Source organism: Stomoxys calcitrans, chromosome 1 (assembly GCF_963082655.1).
Source record: "Stomoxys calcitrans chromosome 1, idStoCalc2.1, whole genome shotgun sequence".
Taxonomy (NCBI): domain Eukaryota; kingdom Metazoa; phylum Arthropoda; class Insecta; order Diptera; family Muscidae; genus Stomoxys; species Stomoxys calcitrans.
Genome location: NC_081552.1, coordinates 229,099,676 through 229,126,652, shown reverse-complemented (window position 1 = coordinate 229,126,652; position 26,977 = coordinate 229,099,676). Strand labels below are relative to the sequence as shown.

Below are 26,977 nucleotides of genomic sequence, written 5' to 3'. Positions count from 1 at the left end.
GTCTCCCTGGGATATCTCTGTGGCCCGGCACCCATAAGAGGTGAATTTCGAACTGTTCAGCCATTTCGTTGAGAGATCTGGGACAGTCGAGGGCGGTTTTGGTGTTCAGAAATATGTTCTCCAGGAATTTAATGGCTGTCTGAAAAGATATTTATGCCAATCGTCGTTATGTCTCAATATCTTAGCCATTCCACCACTTCCTTCTAATTGTAAGGATCTCTGCTTGATACACACTGCAGTGGTCTGGTAACCTTTTCGATATGACCAGTTCTAGATCTTTAGAGTACACCCCAAAGCCCACCTGGTCGTTTAGTTTGGAACCATCCATATAGAAATCTATATAACTTCTGTTACCAGGGATATCGTAGTTCCAATCGGTTTTTTCAGGAATAGTGGTATAGCACTTTTTATCAAAAAGCGGCTTAGGTAGGGTGTAATACACACACTGCCTGGAACATCGGCACAGAGGCATAAGATGTAGCATTAAATTCAGTGGATCAGAATGTGTCGTCCTCAGTGCGGCTGTGATGCAAAAACAAGCCATCCTTTGGATCCGGTTAAGTAGTGAGCAGTAGGTGGACTTTTGAAGCGCCGTCCACCAACCATAAAACCATATAGCATTATAGGTCTGACAATTGCAGTATATACCCAATGCATGATACGCGGTCTAAACCCCCAACTTTTGCCAATGGCTCTCTTCCTGGTGTATAGGGCAAGAGGGTCCTTTCTTGCCCTTTCCAAAATGTTGGATTTAAAGTTCAATTTCCTGTCCAGCAAAACACCCAGGTATTTTGCGCTTTCTGTAAATGGAACATTATCTCCACTCAAGGAGACAGGTTCCACGACTTTGAAATTGTCAGCAAATGTATCTAACTCAGCACCGCCGTAACCAAAATGAATGACACCAGTTTTGAAATAAAGCGAAGAATAATATTGGCAAACAGATGCTTCTTTGGATTAAGTAAGCAGTTCAGTAACAAGGCCACCTGTCAACAGACAAAGATTACACTATACAAGACACTGATACTACCGGTGTTGTTATATGGTCTGGAGCATGAGTACTTGTGATATCAGACGTGGCAGTGCTTGGAGTATTTGAAAGGAAGATTCTTCGTAAAATATATGTACCAGTTTGCGTTAATGCAGAATATAGGCGTCTTATGAAGCACGAGCTGTATGAAGACTATAGTTACACGCATCAAAGTACAACGACTGCGTTGGCTAGGTCATGTTTTCAGAATGGATGATGGAGCTGCAGCAAAGAAGTCTTTTGAAGGCAAACGCGGTGGTACACGCAAACCGGGATCACCAAAAGCCCAATGGAAAAATCAAGTAGTGGGAGACACCTCGAAACTTGGTGTCAGAGATTTTAAAATGAGTGCAAAAGATCGAGGCGCTTGGAACGCCATTCTACGTTCGGCTAGTGGAACAAATGTTCTCTCATAGCCAATTAAAGTAAAGTAAGTCTTTATCTTAAAGTTTTGGTTCTTTGGCTCCTTTTCATTGCTAAAATCCTACAATAAGGAAAAATCTTAAATTTTGGGCAAACTTTTTTTTCAGTTTAATAGCCGCAATTTAAGTCCTATCTCAAGAAAATCTTTTAAGGTTCTATTCGATATTTAAACAAGAAAAAACGTGTTGAGTTCGGCTGGGCCGAACTTTGGATACCCACAACCTCTGGTATATATGTAAACCACCTTTCGTCATAATCCGATGAAAAATGTACAATGTATACCCCCATAGCAGCTATACCGAAAAATGGTCCGATTTGAACCCAATTTGACACGGACATTGAGTGGTCTAATAAGTACAAGTCATTGTTCAATTTTGTAGAACAAAATATTGGCTTCTTTGGTAGCCATATCCAAATATAGACCGATCTGAACCATATACTACACGGATGTGTCAAATTTCACCGGAGTCGGATTATAAATGCGCCTTTTATGGGCCCAAAACCATAAATCGAGAGATCGGTCTATATGACAGCTATATCTAAATCTGGACCGATCTGTGCCATATTGCAGAAAGATGTCGAAGGGCATAACACAACTCACTGTCCCAAATTTCACCAAAATCGGATAATAAATGTGACTTTTACAGGCATAAGACCCTAAATTGGCGGATCGGTCTATATGGGGGCTATATCAAGATATGGTCCGATATAGCCCATCTTTGAACTTAACCTGCTTATGGACAATTAGTAAGAGCGTGCCAAGTTCGGCCGGGTCGAATCGTATATACCCTCCACTATGGATCGCATTTGTCGAGTTCTTTGCGCGGTATCCCTATTTAGGCAAACAAAGAAAAATTAATAAGAACTATTGTGCCATTAGAGCCATATCAAGTTATAGTTTCATTCGGAATGAATGTTGAACATTGTACAAGTCATTGTGTAATATTTCAGTTCATTCGGATAATAATTGCGCCTTGTAGGGGCTCAAGAAGCAAAATTGGGAGATCGGTTTATATGGGAGCTGTATTAAGCTATAGATCGACTTAGACCGTATTTCACATCTATATAAAGGGTGATTTTTTTTGAGGTTAGGATTTTCATGCATTAGTATTTGACAGATCACGTGGGATTTCAGACATGGTGTCAAAGAGAAAGATGCTCAGTATGCTTTGACATTTCATCATGAACAGACTTACTAACGAGCAACGCTTGCAAATCATTGAATTTTATTACCAAAATCAGTGTTCGGTTCGAAATGTGTTCATTCACCGTAACGTTGCGTACAACAGCATCTTTGAAAAAATACGGTCCAATGATTCCACCAGCGTACAAACCACACCAAACAGTGCATTTTTCGGGATGCATGGGCAGTTCTTGAACGGCTTCTGGTTGCTCTTCACTCCAAATGCGGCAATTTTGCTTATTTACGTAGCCATTCAACCAGAAATGAGCCTCATCGCTGAACAAAATTTGTCGAAATTTGAACACATTTCGAACCGAACACTGATTTTGGTAATAAAATTCAATGATTTGCAAGCGTTGCTCGTTAGTAAGTCTATTCATGATGAAATGTCAAAGCATACTGAGCATCTTTCTCTTTGACACCATGTCTGAAATCCCACGTGATCTGTCAAATACTAATGCATGAAAATCCTAACCTCAAAAAAATCACCCTCTATAAGGTCATGGGAGAAACCGTTGTACAAAATGTCAGCCAAATTGGACAATAACTGCGCCCTCTAGAGGCTCAAGAAGTCAAGATCCAAGATTAATTTATATGACAGCTATATCAGATTATGTACCGATTTGCGCCATACTTAGCACAGTTATTGGAAGTCATAACAGAATACCTTCATTTCAGCCAAATCGGATGAGAATTGCGCCCTCTAGCGGCTTAAGAAGTCAAGATCCAAGATCGGTTTATATGGCAGCTATACCAGGTTATGTACCGATTTGCGCCATGCTTAGCACAGTTATTGGAATTCATAACAGAACACTTCATGCTAAATTTCAGCCAAATCGGATAAGAATTGAGCCCTCCAGCGGCTAAAGAAGCCAAGATCTAAGATCGGTTTATATGGCAGCTATATCAATTTATGTACCGATTTGCGCCATCCTTAGCACCGTTATTGGAAGTCATAACAGAACACCTCATGCAAAATTTCAGCCAAATTCGATGAGAATTGCGCCCTCCTGCGGCTCAAGAAGTCAAGATCCCAGATGGGTTTGTATGGCAGCTATATCAGGCTATGCACCGATTTGCGCCATACTTAACACAGTTGTTGGAAGTGATACCAAAACACCAGTTGCAAAATTTCAGTCAAGTCGGATGAGAATTGCGCCCTCTAGAGGCTCAAGAAGTCGAGACCCAAGATCGGTTTATATGGCAACTATATCAAAACGTGGACTGATATAACCCATTTACAATCCCAACTGACCTACACTAATAAATAGTATTTGTGCAAAATTTCAAGCGCCTAGCTTTAGGTTAGGTTAGGTTGAAAAGAGGGTGCAGATATTAATCCCCCCCATGCCACTATGGACATACACCTATGGCCAGTAATCGGCTTGTTGTGCGCTCTAAAATCTATAAAGTAACCTCTAAAAAGAAAAATTTAAGTTAGGAATTCCTTGCTACTTACAAAATCCTTAATTGTTTTCAATGCCACTCCTCTAAGTTGGTTTATGTCTGATATTGTGTCTCCACCTAAGAACCGGTATCTGTTGGAGGCGAAAGCTGGGCAATGACAAAGGAAATGCTCCAACGTCTCATCATCTTCCCCGCATGCCCTACACATGCTATCACTTGCCGCAACGATTTTACCTAAGTGAGCTCGTAGTCCTATGTGTCCCGTTATGATACCAATAGCTATACTGATCTTCTTTTTGCTTCCTTTCAGTAATAGGCTCGTCTTCTCACAATCTGGATCCCCCCATAGGATTTTCGACGTCCTACCGACCGTTTCGCTGTTCCACAATGTTGCATGCGCATTTGTCGCCCACTCCCTTAACTCGGACTGCGTCGACCCGAAATGTTTCGGGTTAACCAAGTTTATTGACGGGAGTCCTCTGGCTTTCAGCGCCAAATCGTGTGCCCTTTCATTTCCCCTTACTCCGTTATGGCCCGGCATCCAAATGATGCAGATTTTGCCATCCTCAGAGAAGGCGTTAATCTCCTTCTTACACTGCAAGACTCTTCGTGACCTTACCGTCCTGGTTTTTGTTGCCCTTATGGCAATTTTACTGTCGGTAAAGATGTTCAGACTTGACGTCCTCGCGTTAACGAGCGCCTAGCTTTACTCCTTCGAAAGTTAGGGTGCTTTCGACGGACAGACATGGGCATGGCTAGTTCGACTTAAAATGACATGACGATCAAGAATATATTGGGTTGCCCAAAAAGTAATTGTCGGTAATATAGTAGTAATATAGTCGGCGTTGACAAATTTTTTTCAACGGCTTGTGACTCTGTAATTGCACTCTTTCTTCTGTCTGTTATCAGCTGTTACTTTTAGCTTGCTTTAGTGCGCGAAATTTTGTTTACATTTGTTTGTTTGGCGTCAATTTTAGTATGGGTACCACATGTATTGAAAGAAATTCATTTATCAAACCGAATCAACGCTTGTGATATGCACCTTAAACGCAATGAATTCGATCCGTTTTTAAAACGAATCATAGCTGGAGATGAACAATGGATTGTTTACAACAACGTTAGTCGAAAACGATCATGGTCCAAGCATGGTGAACCAGCTCAAACCACTTCAAAGGCTGATATCCACCAAAAGAAGGTTATGCTGTCTGTTTGGTGGGATTGGAAGGGAGGGTGTGGTAGATTTTGAGCTGCTTCCAAGGAACCAAATGATTAATTCGGATGTTTACTGTCAACAATTGGACAAATTGAATACAGCCATCAAGGAGAAGCGACCAGAATTGGTCAATCGTAAAGGTGTCATATTCCACTAGGACAACGCTAGACCGCACACATCTTTGGTCACTCGCCAAAAACTGAGTGAGCTTGGCTGGGAACTTTTGATGCATCCACCATATAGCCCTGACCTTGCACCATCAGACTACCATTTATTTCGATCTTTGCAGAACTCCTTAAATGGTTAAACTTTCGGCAATGATGAGGCTATAAAATCGCACTTGGTTCAGTTTTTTGCAGATAAAGGCAATATATACTTTATGTGGTCTTAGACGCATATTTCGAGGTGTTACAAACAGAATGACGAAATATGACGAAAATGAATGACGAAATATCAGCTCAAAATCTCAATTTTTGAAGGTTATAGTGTGATTTCAACAGACAGACAGATCGTCTTAGATTTTTTATGCTAATCAAGAATATTTATATACTTTATGGGGTCGGAAATGGATATTTCGATGTGTTACAAAAGAAATGACAAAATGTATATACCCCCTATCCTATGTGTTCAAAGTACGTTTGAACATGAAGTCATGTGCACCCATGTGCAGACATGCGTTCACGTATGCACATGACCCACTGTGCATAACGGTACATTGAAGTAAGTTCTTAATCGCTGATTCCGCCTTGACTTCATATTTGTTTACCTGGAATTGTTGCTTGTAGCTTGGAAAGTTGACCGTTTTCGCGGGGTCCAAGTGACAAGCAACAACCAAAAAAAGATCAGTCTCGCTTTTAAATCTCAAACCCGCGCATCGTATTCTCTCCCCCTCAAAGTGAACCCAAGTGAAGTGAAAAGCAAAAAGTGATCTTACATATATACATATAAACAATCGTTAAAGAAAAGAACATTACAAACAGTGAAACAAAAATTAACAAACTCAGTTTTCAGACGTGAAGAAGACACTAAGATACAACATAAACCCACAAGAAGACCCAAAATCAACACAACACATGGTTAAACCATCAAAGTGCGGGACACCAAAAATAAACACAAGTGCGGGCCACTCTACACACCATCAACAAATTCCTATATCCTTAGACCCAAAATCAAAATGTGAAATAACCTACTTACCCTCTAAAATTAAATTTTCCTACTTAAAGCTAAAGTTAAAATTTCCTATCCAAAACTAAAAGTAAAATTCGCTACTTAAACTAAGAATAAATTGTGCTACTTCATCCTAAAAGAAATTAACTACTTAATGCTACATGTACAATTGTCTATCTAAATTTACCTACAACAAAAGACTGAATTCGATTTACTACTTATAAATAATGAAATGAGCAACAAACACAATAAACCATTACCACAGCATTGAATTTTAAACCTAATTCTCCCTCTGATTTTTTATTTCGAAAGGCAAAACCCTTAGTTTGACCCCAAACACTATGAAGGAGGTGATGTAGGGTACAACATAGTTAACTCCGCCCGACTTTTGCCTTTCCTTACTGGTTTTAAGATAAAAACTTTTCAATTTTTATTTTTATTTGTATGTTATAATTTTTATTTATTTGAAATTAAATAATGCAACCATAAATAAATTATTTCATTTCATTTTTTGTTTTGTTTTTGTTTATAATCATCTAATCATTTCATCTTTTATTTTTTGTTTATTTTCTTTTTTTGGATAATTTTTACACCTTGTTTTTGTTGTTGTTGTTCTTATTTCTTCTCCATCATGGCTTCCTTCTAGGTTTTAAAGTGTTTCTCTTTTTTTTTTGGTATTAAGTATAATATATATGTATATATAGTATGTATGTAATAATTCCCATTGTTGTTTATAAGTTGTTGTTGTTTTTTTCTGTTATTAATTATTATTTGGAAATTGTTGTTGTTGTTTTGCTTTTAGATTTATGCAATAAGTTTTGGGAAGGTTTTCGGGAGGGGGGGGGGGGGGGGTATACTTATTTTTGTTTGTGTGGGGTTGAGGATTTTCATTTATTTGAGGGAAAGAAGGGAAGAGGTTTTATTATTATTGAAATACATTTGTTCTCTAAAAGTGTTTAAAGATGTTTTATTTGGTTTTTTTTTTATTTATTTTATTTAATTATTATTTTTTTTTTAATGTCATTATGCACTTTATAATTGTTGTTGTGGATATAGTGTTTTTTCTTTTAACGTATGTTATGTGTTCGTTTTTCACCTTTTATCATCATATTTATGTGTTAGTATTATATCATTGTTGTTGTTGTATTATAATATTATTTGCATTGTATTTATAATAATAATAATAATAAATTTATTTACCATTATTTGTTAAGTATCTTCATCTTCAACCTCGGTTATTTTGTTTTGTTCTTTATTTGTTTTTTCATCCATGTTATTATTTGAGGTTATGAGAGTGTGTGTGTGTTTATGTGTGATTTTGTTGTTGTTTTTCTTCATTGTATTATTTTATTATAAGTTTTAAATATGTTATTATTATATTCTGTTGTTGTTCTTGTTGAAGGTATGTTGTGTTATTTTCAAGGAAAATTATTAGTATAACAAAAATTTTGTTTAATAATGAATTGAGTTTTGTTGTATTTGTTTTTTTAGTTGGTTTTAAGCAATTTTAACACTGTTTGTTGTTGTTTTTTGTCTAAGTAGTAGTAGTTGTGGTTGTTGTTGTTGCTGTTGCTGCCGATGTAACATTAACTAATTCTCTTATACACCACCTGCATGCTGTTTATCATCTGCAACCAACGACGATGTACCCCCACCACCAGCAGCAGCAGCTTGTGGTGGTGGCTGTGGTGGTGGTGGCATATAGTACTGTGGTGGATACTGCGGCTGTGGCTCACTACCAATTAGTCCAAGTTTATCTAATTTTTTTTTTGGGAAAAAAAGAGAGAAAACACGCAAAAACAAATTGAAATATTAGTAAGAGTGTTGATTGATGATTTTGTGGCTACATTTATTTCACATTTACTGGAATTACAATAGTGTTACATAAAGCTTTTACACACACAGACTTCTATTTATACATATGCTTAGAGAGAGGGAGATAGAGAGAGAGAGAGTAAGGCAGCTTCAGACAATGCTCAATGGGAGAAAGCGATAGTGTAACCAACTTTAAATACTTATAGAGTTTTGCTTGAATAACAGTAAAAAAGTTAACTTGTAGATAAAAGTTCCTTATTTGAGTTTGAAACAAACTGGTTTGAAACAAACACTTATTTCCCTTAAATAGATATAGTAGACCTTAAAGTTTCCGATTTGAGCCCACAAACAAAATCTCCAAGACATGTCTGCTTGTGGATGGGGCACTTTGAGTTCAGTAGAATTTTCATTCTTTACGCTGAAATGTTTATACATATATGTACATATGTAAAGGGTGACTTTTTAAGAGCTAAAGGAAAGTTAAAAAAAAAAAAGCACACATAGTACGGCCCATATAATTTAATGTTTGAGGATAAGTTTTTCAAAAAAAAAAAAACACATAAAACTCCGAAAAATTCATGAAATCGTTATTTGAATCGATAGTACGATCGATAGTACGGTCCATATAATTTAATGTTTGAGGATAATTTCATGCAAATGCTAACCGTGACTGCGGCTCAAATGGTCCATCCGCCTAGTCAAATGTTGGCATACTCTTTCCAACATTTCCGCCGGTATCTCACGAATAAATGCTACAATGTTGTCTTGCAATGCGTCAATTGAAGCGGGCTTGTCTGTATAGACATGAGCTTTAACATAGCCCCACAACAAATAGTCTAAAGGCGTTAAATAGCATGATCTAGGCAACCAATTGACCGGTCCCGAACGTGAAATAAAATGTTCACCGAATTCGCCCCTCACAACATCCATTGATACGCATGCTGTGTGAAATGTGGCAACGTCTCGTTGAAACCACATGCCATGCATGTCAAGCTCTTGGATTTTGGGCAAAAAAAAAGTAGGATATCAATTCATGATAGCACTCACCATTCACAGAGATGGGCGGTGAGCGAATACCCAAAAGGTATTTACCCGGTAAATTGGGTCAATACCTGGGTATTTACCCATTTATACCGAAAAGTTGGGTATTTATAATTTTGCCGATATCTTGGACACAAAAATATGTTCCAAACAATTTTTGATGACTTCATATTCTTTGTATACAAACCTGATCTTCTAATCTCATAAAATCGGATTTTAGTTATATATAGCCGCTATATAGGCCGATCTTCAGACCTTAAGTCTTGAGGCAATAAATTGGTAATTTTTCATTCGATTTCGATGAAATTGGGCACAGTGAGTTCTGGTCGGAGGCCACCGTAGCGCAGCGGTTAGCATGTCCGCCTATGACGCTGAACGCCTGGGTTCGAATCCTGGCGAGACCATTAGAAAAAATTTTCAGCGGTGGTCTTCCCCCTCCTAATGCTGGCAACATTTGTGAGGTACTATGCCATGTAAAACACAGAGGTGTTGCACTGCGGCACGCCGTTCGAACTCGGCTTTAAAAAGGAGGCCCCTTATCATAGAGCTTAAAACTTGAATCGGACTGCACTCATTGATATGTGGGAAGTTTGCCCCTGTTCCTTAGTGGAATGTTTATGGGCAAAATTTGCATTTGAGTTCTGGTAGACCCCTACCCATTTCTGTAAAGTGAAGTGTGGTTCAGATCGCACTATATTTGGATATGGTTGCCCTTAGACCGACCGTCTGAACTCCCGATATATGGTATTGAAACTATAAAATATCCATTTATTATCCCGAATTCGATGAAATCTAGCGTAGTGTGTTCTGGTAGATCCCTACCCATTCTTGTCAAATGTGGTCCAGATCGGACCATATTTGTATATAGCTGCCATATAAACCGATCTCCCGATATAGTGTAATGAGCCTATAAAAGGAGCATTTTTCATCCGATTTCAATGAAATTTGGCTCAGCGAGTTTTGGTACCCCTCTAAACCTTTTTGTTGAATATCGTCCAGATCGGACAATATTTGGATATAGCTGCCATATAGACCGATCTCCCGATATGGAGTATTGAACCCATAAAAGGAGTATTTTTCATCCTATTTTGATGAAAGCCTATTGAAATTGGAACAAATCGGTTCATATTTAGTTACAGCTCCCATATATATGTTCGTCCGATTTGCAGCAATAATGCAATAAAATGGTCACTTGCTTAGCGATTCTCTCGAAATTTGGCAGTAAGGATTTTCTCTTGACTCTCGAGACATTGCTGGTACATTTCATAAAAATCGGTCCAGATTTAAAGATAGCTGCCCGATTTTCACTTCTAGAGCTACTGCAAACACATTTATTGAACATTTATTGTCACTATATATATTAGGTTGCCCAAAAAGTAATTGCGGATTTTTCATATAGTCGGCGTTGACAAATTTTTTTCACAGCTTGTGACTCTGTAATTGCATTCTTTCTTCTGTCAGTTATCAGCTGTTACTTTTAGCTTGCTTTAGAAAAAAAGTGTAAAAAAAATATATTTGATTAAAATTCATTCTAAGTTTTATTAAAAATGCATTTACTTTCTTTTAAAAAATCCGCAATTACTTTTTGGGCAACCCAATATATAAATATATTTGCGGGTTTTACAATTTTATACCAATTTTTATAAGTTTAATAAAAATAGTATTCCTCATTTTGTCTTACAGGTAAATTCAAGGAACAAGCCACCTCCAATTCTGCATGGCTGCCAGTGCTTAACTCCAAAGTACTTGAGCCACGTCCCGGTGCATGTGTAGAGGACACCACTGCTCTGCCCGATTTAGTGCTTAATTACATACGTAAACATCCCTTAATGGACAAAGCCATCGATCATGAATTTGGCAATCCAGTGTTTTTCTAAACGTGATATTATCTTGACCAAATTGGTTGTGGACAAGTAAGTATTCGGCTTTTATGTGGCAAAACATATTTCTTAGTTTTTTTCTGGACCTTCTTGATTTTGCTGAAATTTTTTATCCGATTTTGCTGACATTTGAAACAGTGAGTAGTTTGAGGCCTCACGACATCTGACCCAAATATAGTTCAGATCGGACTTTATTTAGATATAGCTGTCATATAGACCAATCTGCCGATAAAGGGTCTGAAGCCCATAAAAGCTTTATTTATTACCCGATTTCGTTGAAATTTGAAACAGTGAGTTTTTTTGAGCCTCCCAATATCCGATCATTCATATCGGTATATAATTGGATAGAAATGCCAAAAAGACCAATAAATTGAATAGTGACATATATTGGGTTGCCCAAAAAGTAATTGCGGATTTTTTAAAAGAAAGTAAATGCATTTTTAATAAAACTTAGAATGAACTTTAATCAAATATACTTTTTTTACACTTTTTTTCTAAAGCAAGCTAAAAGTAACAGCTGATAACTGACAGAAGAAAGAATGCAATTACAGAGTCACAAGCTGTGAAAAGTTTGTCAACGCCGACTATATGAAAAATCCGCAATTACTTTTTGGGCAACCCAATATATTAGACTACTCAATGTCCGTGCCGAATTTGGGTGCTTAAGTTATCCAGTTTTCATCGGATTGTGACGAAGTGGTGTTTACATATATACCCGAGGAGGTGGCTATCCAAAGTTCGTCCCGGCCGAACTTAATGCCTTTTTACTAGTTTTTATTCATCTGACATAATTTTACAAAATTAAATTGTTATGGTCGTTTTTTTAAATCTCGATTTTGTGCCCCTTATCGCTTTTCAATGCGCATTTTAAACAATTTTCAGCGGTAATGCTGAACACTAGTTCCACGATGGCATTGCTTCACCTCTTTAATGTAGCAAACAATGTACCATCGTTTTAAAACGACTTTAAGTATTGACGAGATACTTTTGTGAAAGAAAAACTTCTATCTATATTTTTTTTTTATCAAATTAAAATTTAGACCTTAAAGTCGGAGTTTACTAGATTATAGTTCTCTTAGGATTGTGGGAAAGCATTTTTAATTCAGAGGTTTCAATAATAAATAAAACTTAAAACAGTTTAAATTTTCAATATATAAACAAATGCGTTATTGTTAGTGTTTTAGCCAATAGGTGTAAAGTGTGTTGGTAGTTTCGTGTAGTTAGTGTTGGTGTTACATGATTATTGGTTGTCTAAAAAGTCTTCAAATGGCATGTCTGTATACATTTTTTTTGATGTATTAGTGTTTTGGGGATGATAAGTTAATTATGGAATATTTTTAAATAAATATTAACCAATCAATAGTTTATCACATTCATTTGTACAGCACACTCTTTTTTTACACTTTCTAATATTTCTGAGCAAGAAAAAATGTAAATTTTAGACAAAAAGTTAAAATAAAAACATTTTAAAACCAATAAGGAAAGGCAAAAGTCGGGCGGAGCCGACTACATAATACCCTACACCACCTGGTGTACGTAATACTTTTTATATACAGAACTTATCTGGAAATCTAGTCAGACTTTAATTTGAATACCTATTGAAATATCAAATAGAAGCTTATAAGATTATCCTACGATAGGACAACAAATTTGGATTTACACATATTTAAAAGGCCATATCGGATGAAAGATATATATGTGAGGTATATTTAAATCTGAACCGATTTTTATGAAATTTTGCACACATATGGGGACGTCAAATAAAGCAACCCTTGCCAAATTTGGAAAAGATGGGACCAAAATTGTGGCTTTTACAGCCTTAAAGGGCCATATCGGATGAAAGATATATATGGGAGCTATATCAAAATCTGAACCGATTTTGATAAAATTTTGCACACATATAAATAAAGCACCCCTTGCCAAATTTGGTAAAGATCGGACCAAAATTGTGGCCTTTACAGCCTTAGAAGGCCATATCGGATGGAACATATATATGGGAGCTATATCTAAATCTGAACCGATTTTGATAAAATTTTGCACACATATGCAGAAGTCAAGTCCCATCTTTCGTAAAGATGGGACGAAAATTGTGGCTTCTACAGCCTTTAAAGGTCATATCGGATGGAACATATATATGGGAGCTATATCTAAATCTGAACCGGTTTTGATAAAATTTTGCACACATATGCAGACGTCAAATAGGGCACCTCATGCCGAATTTTGTAAAGATGGGACGAAAATTGTGGCTTCTACAGCCTTTAAAGTTCATATCGGATGAAAGATATATAGGGGAGCTATATCTAAATCTGAACCGATTTTTTTCAAAATCAAAAGCCTTCGTCCCTGTGCCAAAAAAGAGGCCTGTGCAAAATTTCATTACCATCGGACAATAAATGCGTCCTGTAACTTGATCCCAAGAATACATGGACAGACAGACGGACGGACACACGGACATAGATAAATCGAATCAGCAAGTGATTCTAAGCCGATCGGTATACTTATCAATGGGTCTAGAGCTCTTCTCCTTCTTAGAGTTGCCAACAAATGCACAGACTTATAATGCCCTGTACCACAGTGGTGGCGTAGGGTATAAACAAAAAAATTTTTTTTTTTTGGAATTTCCAGAAAAATCAGTTGTCCTCATTTTAAATGCCGATTTACTCATTTTTATTTTTGGTTATAAAACACATCAAATTAAAGCCAAAAAAGAAACAATAATTTGCCAATATATTATCATATACATATTTCATTTTCAATTTGCATAAAGGCCACGAAGCTTAAATGAAAATAAGACCATTTTTTTTTTAATTGAAGCTTAAAATGTTTGTTTTTAAAAGCGTGCTTACAAGTTTCTTGGAATTTGGATGTTTTGATTTTTGTTTTATTTTTGTGATGGGGAATTTGTATCAGTGTTAGTGGTGTGGGATGATGTGTCTGCATTAGGTTCTGGTGCCTGTGGTGCTGCTGCTTCGCCTGCAGGTTCGGCATTGGTTAAACCTGGAGCTACTTGTCCCTGACCTTGCACACCTTGGGGACCTGGACCTGGGCCTGGCCCTTGCATACCTTGTTGCCCCTGTGGATATCCTCCTTGATATCCACCCTGATATCCTCCCTGATAACCATTAGGGGCTTGATTTCCACCAAAGGAGGGTTTACCAAACAATTGATCTGGCGCACCACAATACCAAAAGTTTCAGTGCAGGTGTTTTTATTTTTATTAGCAAATTGTGGGACAGTGTATAATAAATATATATGTGTTAGTGAAAATTGTTTTTAAAAGGAAATAATGTTTTTTTTTCTGTTGTTAATTTTAAATGAATGAAAGGGTGATCATGAGATAATACAAAAATTTTCTAAATCAAATTAAATAAAAATTTACCTAGCGCCGTTAAGTTATATTTAAGAAATTTTTCTTTTTGTTTTACCTTATATTTATTATATAAAAGTAGATAATAGTTTGTCTAACTGTCTAAACGTTTCTATGCTTATTCGTGTTCATCTTTCTCTGTAAAATTATTTTTCAAAATTTAACAATTGAATATAGACATCACAGTGATTTTATAAGTTTGAAAATATTTTGTTTTGAAAATATGACATCAAATTTTAGCCATTACCAATACAAAAATTGATATTACAAAGTGAATTGTGATGTTTATAGCCTGCATGATTAGAACTCCTAAACGTTTAGTGAAACAAATTTTACCCAAAATAGTTTTTAATTTATGAAAAATATGAGTTTATAGATATAATGAACCGGTTTGATGAATTCACTAATGACTTTCATGAGTATGACTTAGGGCCGGTTTCTGATTCTCCGGTTAAAATTTATTGTAATGACTTTCTATTTATTTTTTATCGTTACCAACACACAGGGGATGTCTTCATGGGTATGACTTAGGGCCGGTTTCTGATTCTCCGGTTAAAATTTATTGTATTTTGTTTATCGTTACCACTACAAAGGGGATGTCTTCATGGGTATGACTTAGGGCCGGTTTCTGATTCTCCGGTTAAAATTTATTGTATTGACTTTCTATTTTTTTATTGTAACCAACAGGCAGGGGATGTCTTCATGAGTATGACTTAGGGCCGGTTTCTGATTGTCCGGTTAAAATTTATTGTATAGACATTCTATCTTTTTTATCGTAACCAATGCGCAGGGGATGTCCCCTATATATGCAGTGCATTGCGTTGGCAATTAGGAAAGTTAAGGGTTGGAGGGGGGAAAGAGGGAGTAGTGTTTTTGATATTCATCTTAAATTTCTGAAAGTCAATGTTGGTGGGAAAGACATTAGCCAGAAGTCGATTCCACATACGAATGGTTCGGGCGAAAAATGAATTTTCTCGGCAATGTATGATTAGGTCGACTGGCCAATCAATTTTTATTATTTTTCAAATTTTAACAATTGAATATAGACATCATAGTAATTTTATAAGTTAAAAAAAATTATGCTTCAAAAATATGACATCAAATTTTAGCCATTACCAGTTCAAAAATTTATATTACAAAGTGAATTGTGATGTTTACAGCCTGCATGATTTGTACTCCTAAACGTTTAGTGAAAAAAATTATACCCAAAATGATTATTATTTTGAAATATTTATGAAAATTATGAGTTTATAAATGTATTGAGCTGGTTTGATGAATTCACCAATAGCTTTCATGAGTATGACTTAGGGCCGTTTTCTAATTCTCCGGTTAAAATTTATTGTATTGACTTTCTATATTTTTTATCATAACCAACACGCAGGGGATGTCCCCTATATATGCAGTGCATTGTGTTGGCAACTAGGAAAGTTAAGGGTTGGAGGGGGGAAAGAGGGAGTAGTGTTTATTTATATTCGTCTTAAATTTCTGAACGTCAATGTCGGTGGGAAAGACATTAGCCGGAAGTCGATTCCACATAGGAATGGTTCGGGCGAACAATGAATTTTCTCGGCAATGCATGGTTCGGTCGACTGGCCAATCAATTGCAAACGGGTGTGAGTTCCTGGCAAGTCTGGTATACCTAATGTCAGGTATAAGAAGACGAATATCCCTGGAACGAATACAACGCTACCCACATTTCGACAATGTTCAAGAGAAGCAATAGAGTTGGATACCCCACTGTCCCCAAATCAACACCATCGCTCTCCGTTGAAGGATGAAGGATGATTTTGGAGCTCCTGCCCATATATGAGAGTTATATTTTATCCTCGGCCTGATGTGGGTAGTATAGATATTGAAAGGATCAGAAGAGGTGGAATATTTCTTGCACCGCTTAAGAAATCCCAAACACTTGAATGCTTCTTTCGACACTTCGAACATCACGTTATATCTTTATACGCAGAACATCAAGAGCATCTGACTGCTCAATATGTCTACCGTCGATAGATATCGACGATTGTAGTGGGTCATTGAATCGCTTGTGAGACAAGAAACAGCACTGTGTCTTCAGTGCTTGAAAGTCTACTCTGTTCATTCTACCCCACTTGGAAATGGCCAACAAATCCTAGGAGAGCGTCTCATCCATAATGCGCTTACTGTCCACAGTTTCTTGAGGATTGGGCCTATGGTCGAATGAATATGAATGATACGCAGTACTGTCGTCGGCAAATGAGTAGACTGGATTCGAAGTCTGACCCAAAAGATCGTCAATGAAAATAAGAAAAAGGGAAGGGGAAGTGGAAAAGACAGAGCCTTGTGGCACACCTGCTGTCAATGTATAGTTATCTGATGAGATCCCATCTATCTGTGCGATCTCTGAGAAAGTTCGATATAAATCAAACAAAGCTCGATATAATCGACTCCGAAAGCGACAAGCTTTGATAAAAGTACACCGTGCCAGACCCTATCAAATGCTTTGGAAATATCCAGAGCCACGACCTTACTCTCACCAAACTGGTGGTTGAAAAGGTTGCGTAGTGGACGAGCAAGCGTCGAAGAACACTTACAAAGGACAAGTTTTGATATACCATCCGGGCCCGAAAATTTATTAACGTAGAGATCCGCAAGAACCCTTTTAACTCCAGGTGTTCGAAAGAATATCTGAGGCATCGAACTAGGTACACTATCAATCAAGGGGAGTGGTTGATTGCTAAACGGCAAGGAGGAATTTCCTGCAAACATTTCAGCCAGTAGATAAGCCTTATTAACCGGGTCAGTGAATACCTGATCATACTTAACAAGAGTTGGGATTGCCGATGGGTTGCCCTTTATTCTTTTTACGAATGACAAAAAGCTCTAGCTTTCCCTCGGAGAACCAATAACTTTCGCAGAAAGACGCTCTTCGTAAAAAAACTTTTCGTGTCTTAGTACTCTGGCACACGAAGTTCTTGCCTGTTTGCGCAGCATTTCGGTATTGGCATTTTTGTTCAGACGCCAAGTCCTAAATGCATCGAAATGAACAATCTCATTCCTATTAGTATTACTTCCTGCACCATTTCGGCAGCAGCATTTACGTCACCGTTCAGAAAAGTTTCCAATTAAAATGCTGGAATAATTCGTTGAGCTCAGCCCAACGTGTTCTTTCGTATACAAAAATTGACCGCTTTGGGGCTGGGGAAGAGGCGGCGCGAAGAGCGGAATACGAAAAGAACGCTGAAATGGTGCAGTGAACGGAATTACCAAGAGGCGCAAGGACATTAACTTCTCAGGGTGCGAAGTTAAGAATAGGTCAAGAGTGTTATGTTGGTACCCTTCGACACATGAAATGTGTGCCGGTTCACTCACTAGTTGTATTAGACCATTCTACGCGGCGAATAGCTCGGCGTATTGATCCTCCGGAGTCGTATGTCCCAAAGGGGAAAACTAAGAGAAGTTGTGGACGAAAACGTTGAAAACGATTTCACTGTCCAGAAAATCCTTTAAATTCCTAACGGAATTTGTTTTCTGAATATATGCTTATTGCTTATTCTAAAGATAAACCCAAGATAAATTTAACAGGTGGAGACAGTTGGCAAACAACAACAAATTGAGTGCACTATCTGTGAAAATCAGTATTTAGTGCAACTCTGATTTTGGGTTTGTTACCAGTTCGTGCCTTTTTTCTTTAATTGTGTATGTGTTATGATTCTGAAGTATAAAGGTAATTACTGTGCGCATCAATAATGCATTAAAAATGCAACTCTGCAAAAAATCCCACAAAAGTAACGCGCAAAAGCTAAACAATTTTTAACATTGACGCCTAAAAACACTACTTCCCGTATGACAACACAGAATGGCGCTTGAGTTCAATGAAGTTGAAAATTCTTTAACTTTTGTGCGTCGCTTTTGTGAGATATCTTCGCAGAGTTGCATTTTTAATGCGCTCGCATAGTACGTGACTACACCTTAATGCACACACTCACACACAACCAAAACTCGTTGACAGATAAAGATAAAAATTGTACTCAGCTCTTTGCTGCACACTAGGACGCCCCGGTAGCCGAGTCGGTAGCGTGCTTGGATTATCAGTGCAGGAATCGTGTGTTCGATTCCCGCCAGAAGCCTTAGTCTGTCGCTACTGTGGTATCACAATAGACTTAAAATTGTCTAAGTGAGTCTGCAAAGGACTGCCACTCTTACCTTAACTAACTTTTGCTGTACACTACCTGTGTTAATATGTCATGAATGAACCTTAACCGAAAGATGGTTGCCGGTTAGTGATGTATCCATCCGCGATAAATTAAGACAGATGGTAATATACAATCAGCTGTTTTTTTAGCGAATGCTGTATAATGTTAGGCGTTTTCGCGTATTTTTCTAGTAACAATACGCCAGTAAGAATTTGCAGAAGGGTAAGAAATTTCTGCTGGGGAAGAAACTTTTAGCAGAAATTTGCAAACTCTAGCTAACGAAACTCTCCAAACAATTCAAGATGCCATATCTTAAGATATGCAAAGGTAGTTCACCACGTTGTATCAGTAATAATACGAGGGTTGCTTTTTATATTTTGGGAGAAGAGAACAAAACCAATACTAATCATCGAAAATCGCTTTTTTGTTTTTTCACAATATTCCCCATTAACATCTTTACAGTTTTGCATGCGTTTGAACCAATTGTCGAAGCACTTTTGCCACCTTGATTGAGGTATCTCCAAAACATGCATTCTCAAAGCATCAACTGCTTCTTCAGGTATCGAAAAACGTCGAGCTCTCATTTTATCTTTTTCCTACGGGGAATAAAAAGAAGTCATTCGGTGCCAAGTCAGGACTATACAGCGGATGACTCATCAAATCCATGTTTTGAGTGCTCAAAAATGCAGTTGTTTGAGCCGATTTGTGAGAGCTCGCATTGTCGTGTTGAAGAGTGAGCCGTCTTCGGAGGTTGGTATTCCTGATTTTTTGGAAGACAAGTGGCAAGCAAATGGTTGTGTACCACTTAGAATTGACTGTTCTGCGTTGTTCTAGTAGAACGATTGCCACATGCCCAGTTTTTCCGAAAAAACAGGCGATCATTTGCTTGTAAGTGCTTTGTGCGCGAGCAACTTTTGTGGGATTTGGTTCATCTTGAAATACCCATACAGTCGTTAGCTGTTTACTTTTGGGCTCATACTTGTAAATCCACGATTCGTCACCTATCACGATGTCATAAACGAGTATCGAAGCACCGCCATCATATTTTTGAAGCATTTCTTTCGACAAATCGACACGAGCCTTTTTTTGAGCGATTGACTAATTATGTGGTATCCAACGCGAACAAATTTTTTTAAAGGTCAAAAGTTCATGCAATATAGAATGTATGCTGGTCCCACTAATGCCTAAGGTTGTCTTAATCTCACGATAGGTCACATGACGATCTTGCAATATCAGTTGGCGCACAGCATCAATGGTTTTTGGAACAAAAAAACTGATTTTAGGCGACTTTCACGAAATTCGTCTTGGAGTGAACTACGATCACTGTTGAATTCACCATACCATGGATAAACACTGGTCCTTGATGGAGCTTCATCGCCAAAAATTGAATTAAGTTCGATGCACTGTAGTTGAGTTAATCCACGTCGAAAGTGTAAAAAATAATCGCACGAAAATGTTCACGATTTAATTCCATTTTTTTGGGCGAGATGAATCTTTTTAGTTACTGTAAACAACACAAATAGCGCTCGTATGTCAAAACGTTCTGTGTACGTAAAACCTCAAAAATATCAAGCTTTACGATAGAGCTATCAGTTGGCAGATTGCACCACACGAGGTTTGTCCAATCCCGAAATATAAAAGGCAACCCTCGTAATTCTATTAATATTAACTATACGATACAGTGAACCTCTCCTTATATACCTTTGCGAATATTGGAAAATATTTGAGCTTATTAATTCATTCAAAATAGTTAAAAATAAATTTGGTCAATTAAAAGTGGACTCTTGACAAAATATACGCTTTATTCTTTGATATAAAGTATTTTCTACGGTGGTTATGTTACAAAGTTCACCATGTAGTATGAGTGATATTAATCCATGACAGGTTGTAGGTTACCACGTTGTATGAGCAATAATATTTATTAATAATAATCATACGGTACAGTGAACTCCTTCAAATATTGTATTCTTATGCGAATATTAGAAATTATTTGAGCATATTTATTTATGAAAAATAGTTTAATGAAAATTTGGCACATTAAAACTGGTCCCTTGACCAATTAACCGATCTATCTAATAATGTCCACCATGTGGCATGAGTGATATTATTAAATGACAACTTATACGACACTGTGTGCCCTCGAACGTAGTGCTGAGGTGTAAAAAACGGTACAAACAATAATTAGTAAAAATTTAATAAATAATACATGCGGAAAAAGGAAGAAAGACAAACAAATTAAAGAAAATCAATAAGAAAAACATTAAAAAAATTAAACATTCAATATAAGTAATGAGATTTAAGAACCAGAATGTGGATTTTATTTATTTCAATAATTAATACAGTATGCCATAATAAGCTAAGTAAACATACATCTCGTATTGGCATTAGGAATGATGACATCTGTCGGTGGTGTTGTGAGATCGACGCCTCGGGGGACAGCTTTTACTTTCTGTATCAATGCCCTCCTTTATGTCAAAGTAGAAATAGGATACTGGGTACTTTTTTCTTTGAGGCACTGGAAAAACTGAGAAGCGTAAATCCGTGCACGATCAAGGCAAGAAGCCCGAACAAATTTTCTAAATACCGAGGTGACCAATTTTAGGGGCCTACCAAAGGGCGCCCGAACAACCTAAATTTTGCACACGTTCTCGTCACAACCTCAGCTCTATGCATTTCAAATTTCCAAGAGATATCTCTACCCGTTCTCACACGGCATATTTTTTCGATTTTCTCCCACTGTGTGACGGATGGTTAGGTTTGTGAAGGTAATTTATCAGAAGGAGAAGAAGGAATTTCGCCAATGTGGTTGTTTAGACAACTCAGGTCTTGGCATTATCCTATGCCAACCTAACCTTAGCTAACATGATCCAAATCATTCAATAATCAGATAAAACCAACAAAGGAAAAATTCATCCTAGAAGCAGAAAAATCGCACCACACGAAGGCAAAAGATCTTGGTCTCATAAGCCTGTCATCCTTTATGTTGAAGACTCTGATGGAAACGATTCGTAAGGATCTTCAGTCCAGGCAACATAACGGCTATAGCTTTCGTGACCTAGTCTTATATATAAAAATTCAATTTGTGTTTGTTTGTCGGTTTGTTCCCTATAGACTCAAAAACGGCTGAACAAATTTCTTTGAAATTTTCACAGATTGTGTAGGTTGGTCTGGAAGGATACATAGGCTAAATAATTTTTTGATATTGGGAGGGGGGCGGACCCTTCCCCTTATCCCAAAAGTACTACCCAAAAATAAAAGTGAATCGATCGAGACAATATGGGACTCAAATGAAAGGTTTTCAAGAGTAGAGTACGAATTTTATAATAAAAGTTGGGTCCAAGTAACTGGGGGGCCGCCTCAGCCCCAAAACCCCTTAAAATAGGTTTATTTGACGATCATGACAATATGGGACTAAAATGAAAGGTATTCGGGATTAGATTACGAATATGGTCAGGAAGGCTTTATAATTTATTGACGTTACCCCAAAAACATCAACCAAAATCAAAAGTGGACCAATAAGGACAATATGGGTATCAAATGCGGGTATCAAATCAAAGTATGCGGAGTAGATAACGTATCTGGCATACAAATTCATGTCGAAGTATAGGGGGTCACCCCAACCCCACAAAAACGCCCAAAATGGACATATTAGCCAATCACTGATATATGGGACTCGATTTGTTTGTTCCTTATAGACTGAAAAACGGCAGAACCGATTTTCTCGAAATTTTCGCACATTGTGTAGGTTGGTCTGGAGGGAAACATAGGCTATATGATTTTTCGGAATTTTTCGGTTTTGTGCCAAAAACACAACCCAAAATCAAAAGTGGACCGATCGGAACAATAAGGGTATCAAATGAAATGTATTGGAGAGTAGAATACGAATATGGTATTCCGAATCCAGGGCGAAGTGTCCCCCCTAAAAAGATATTAGAGAGTTTAAGAAGGCGCAGCGGAGTGGGTCCGGTTCGGCTAGTACACAATATAGAAGACTCTAGCTGTCATGGTACAATGGTTTCATTTCATGAGACTGCCTTGAAAATGTTAAACCGAAAAAATGGAAATCTTAGGTATTAATATTACCGTTCACATATCAAGGTTAGTTAGAGGCCACCGTAGAGCAGAGGTTCGAAAACTGGCGAGAACATGGGAACAATTTCCAGCGATGGTTTTCCCCTCGTAATGCTGGCGACAATTGTTAGGTGCTATGAAATTCGAAAAAATGAAATGGCAGCCGTATAAAAACGTATTCTTAACGAGGTGTCACACTGCGTCACGCCGTTCGGACTCGAATATAAAAAGGAGGCCCCTTATTATTGGGTTTAAACTTGAAACGGACAGCACTCATTGATATGTGAGAAGTTTGCCCCTGTTCCTTAATTGAATGTTCATGGGCAAATTAGCATATTACGGTTAGTTTGTCATCGTTATATGGACACCTTAAGAATACACTACTTTAAAATATATATCTGTCCGGAAGAAGTTGGTGTAAAAGTGTTCATATAAGTTTATATAAAGTACCCTCCCAGAATGTTCTCTATACACCTTCAGGGATATTGGAGATCGTATGGGTGTATATAGTAACACGGGTTGATTGCAATCATCGCACAAGTTGGACCGTTGAGCTCCGATTTGAGTGGTGTCCATCGTTATCATTGCAAGCTAAGCTGAAAACTACCGGGTGCATACACAAGTTGAGGATAGTGGAAAGCTACGGGTAGGTGCAAATTCATTCGTGGACAATAAGCGATTTCAAGATAAGAGTCTCAATTCGGCACCGTGTGGCACAGGCTGTTACTTTAAAACTGATTGTTTATGATACTCGAAATGACAATGTGTCGAAGAGCCTAACACAACTCACTGTCCCAAATTTTGGCGACATCCGACAATAAATGCGACTTTTATGGGCCCAAAACCTAAAATCGAGAGATCGGTCTTTATGTCAGTTATATGCAAATCTGATCAGACTGGGCCAAATTGAAGAAGTATGTCAAAGGACCTTATACAACTCACCGTCTCAAATCGGACCATAAATGCGCCTTTTATGGGCCCAAGACCTTAAATCGAGAGATAGGTCTATATGGTAGCTATATCTTAATCTGGGCCGATCGGGGCTAAATAGAAGAAGAATGTCCACTGGCCTTACAAACTTATTGTCTGAAATTTCAGCAAAATCGGATAATTAATTGCGGCTTCTAGGGGTTCAAGAAGTCAAATCGGGAGATCGGTTTATATGGAAGCTATATAATGTTAAAGACGAATTCCGACCGTTCTCGGTACAGTTGTTGGAAGTCGTAACGGAACTTTACATGCAAAATTTTAGCCAAATCGGACAAAAATTGTGGCTTCCAGCGGCTTAAGAATCAAATCAGGAGATCGGTTTATATGAGAGCTATATCAGTTTATAGACCGATTCCGATCGTGCTTGGTGCAGTTGTTGTAAGTCATAAAAGAACACCACATGCAAAATTTTAGCCTAAACGGACGAAAACTGCGGCTTCCAGGGCCTCAAAAAGTCAAATCAGGAGATCGACATTTCGATTTCGACAACCGGACATGGCTAGATCGACTCAGAACGTCGAGACAATCAAGAATATACGTTATGGGGCCTAGACGAATATTTCAAGATGTTACAAACGTGATGAGGAAATTAGTATATCCCTATCCTATTGCGGAGGGTATAAAACTGTAAAAAGGCTTTAGCATCTTTACCATCAGTCTCGCTGCAACCCTTTCATCCCTCAAATTTGACTTCAGACTCCGCGTTTCTTATTTGGTCACGCCACTAGCGATTTTTTAGCCACTTTGACTCTTTATTTAGGTTTAGACTCTTAGTCTGTCAGCATGATACCTGAAATTGGAGATGAAGCGCAGAATATCGAGTCACCTGGAAATCTATTCTAAGAGCAGCTTAAGGAACAAATGTTCAGTCAAAGCTAATTAAAAAAGAAGAAATATTTTTCGATTAGACGTGTGAATCGCTGTATGATGATATTTGAAATCCATGGTAAGATTTGTCTCCTTGTAAGGAGAGATTCCATATACACCCTTAGTGATATTTGAAATCTTGGGGATGTAAATAACAAGTCATGCATTGGCTGTATACTGCAGTTGTCAGGCTTATGATGCAATATGGTGTTGTGGTCTGGTGGATGGTACTTCAAAAATCCATTTCCGATTAAGTACTTAGCCAGATCCAAAGTTGGTTTGCCTGTGCATTATAAACACACTGAGGATGGCATCACTGAATTTAATGCTACGCTTAAAGTCGGTGGTCATTCTGGCTGGCCAGATTGATGTGACCACTGCTGTAATTTCGACCAGCTGCTAGACCGCAGTGACATCCTTGATACAATGTAGTACATCCCGGGCAGACTTTTACGTCTATGGGGGAATCATCATCGGTTTAGATTTACAAAATTGATAACCTCTGAGGAGTTGGGTTTATATTGACTTCAACTGTTATGATTTCTATACCCACCTCCGCACAGTGGGAGAAAATCGACAAAAAACTATTGGTTTGCCCAAAAAGTAATTGCGGATTTTTTAAAAGAAAGTAAATGCATTTTTAATAAAACTTAGAATGAACTTTAATCAAATATACTTTTTTTACACTTTTTTTCTAAAGCAAGCTAAAAGTTACAGCTGATAACTGACAGAAGAAAGAATGAAATTACAGAGTCACAAGCTGTGAAAAAATTTGTCAGCGCCGACTATATGAAAAATCCGCAATTTCTTTTTGGGCAACCCAATAGTACAAAATATGCCGCATGAGAACGGGTAGAGATATCTTTTTGGAACTTAAAGTGGTTAGAGCAAAACATTTTTTCGAAATACCCAGATGACCAACTTAAGGGACCCGCTAAAGCCGCCAGGACAACCTAGATCCTTAAAAGTTTGCACACGTTCTCGCTAGTCCCCAAGACGAAAATTTGTTGTTCCATATTCGAACATAAATCCCCAATTTGGAGAGAAATTGCGAATACTGCCAACACTAACATTAATTTATTTTAAAGTCATTATTTAAAAAAAAGAAAAACATTTCTTAAATCTCATTAGTTATACAACACAAGTTGAAAATATAACAAAATCAATACTACACCTTTTTCGAAAATGAGAAACAAGATGAAATGCTCGAATTAATAATTTCCTTACTCATTTAAATGGATTTTGTATTTGTATTTTAGTTTGGGACATTATTCCGAATTGTATGGATGTAAGTTTTAAATATTGCTCAAGACATGTTAGTGTAAATGCCTGATTTTAATACAAATCACCATTCTACATAAAAAAGCCTAAAAACAAATGAAGTAAAAATAATTAAATCATAACAAATAAAAGTAAAATTCTGTAACAAAATATGAAATTAAATTATATAAAATGTTATGCATTTAAATACTAAAGACTATATAATGGTACACTAGAGTGGGGTGGTGTGCAAAGTGATAAAATGGTGTCAATATGCCTTTTAATACTAAAAAAATGAGTGAGATCTAAAAATAAGTAATGTAAATTGCTAAAGTGTTAAACGCATGCTTAACTGCATCAGTTGTTGTCTTTTCTGTTCTTACTTAAAATTCCTTTTGGGTTTTTTTTTCGTTACATTATAATGACCTTGTGATGTTTTCTATATAAACGTGACTTACTTGCAATAATGCCCACAATAACGAGTCCAATAACACCCATAATAATCATCATCTGTAAAATGAAAAGTTTGAATTGTGTATTTCTTCATTGTATCATTATTTGTTCGTCGTTGAATGTTACCTTCAAATTTTGCAACCAGAATTTTCGTTTCAATTTACCAGCCTGTTGTTCAAACTGTGATGCACCCTGTTGTAGAGCATCGGCACGATCATCCAATTCAGAAAGCTTTTGATCTCTTTCGAGCACCTTCTCTACATTTGTTCGCATAATATCAACAACCTAAAGGAGAAATAGAAATGAAATTGGTATTAAAAATATAAAACACATTGGTCTCAGCTGGTTAATCCAACAACTAAATCAAACAATAGTAGAGTGTAATGTAACATTACAAAAATTCCAAAGATTGCTATCCACCGCAATGAATTAAAAAAAAATAAAATTCGCCCACAATCATTCTATTAAAAACAAGTAAAAAGGCGTTAAGTGACCGGGCCGAACTTTGGATACCCATCACCTCGGGTATATATGGGTTGCCCAAAAAGCAATTGCGGATTTTTCATATAGTCGGCGTTGACAATTTTTTTCAACGGCTTGTGACTCTGTAATTGCATTCTTTCTTCTGTCAGTTATCAGCTGTT

The 26,977-nt window shown here is 37.2% G+C and overlaps 1 protein-coding gene and 1 long non-coding RNA gene across 9 annotated transcripts in view; one reads left to right on the top strand and one right to left on the bottom strand.

Moving 5' to 3' along the window:
- The window catches only part of LOC131995006 (uncharacterized), a 58,890-nt gene extending 47,768 nt beyond the window's left edge, over positions 1–11,122 (top strand). Inside the window, exon 3 of the long non-coding RNA XR_009397054.1 lies at positions 10,963–11,122. This is a non-coding gene — a long non-coding RNA (uncharacterized LOC131995006). The remainder of the gene's footprint in view (positions 1–10,962) is intronic.
- Positions 6,974–26,977, bottom strand: part of LOC106091448 (neuronal synaptobrevin) — a 50,329-nt gene continuing 30,325 nt past the window's right edge. For 5 of the 8 annotated variants that reach the window (XM_013257980.2, XM_013257995.2, XM_059362462.1 and 2 more), the window contains 4 exons: positions 26,460–26,618; positions 26,339–26,390; positions 14,006–14,327; positions 8,091–8,180 (listed from right to left, as the gene is read on the bottom strand). In XM_013257980.2, coding sequence (XP_013113434.1) covers positions 14,041–14,327; positions 26,339–26,390; positions 26,460–26,618 — 498 coding nt within the window. In that variant the 3' untranslated portion in view covers positions 8,091–8,180; positions 14,006–14,040. Of the gene's footprint in view, positions 8,181–14,005; positions 14,328–14,584; positions 14,665–26,338; positions 26,391–26,459; positions 26,619–26,977 lie in introns of all 8 variants that reach the window. The other 3 variants (XM_013258012.2, XM_013258002.2, XR_001222005.2) reach the window with 2 other exon arrangements.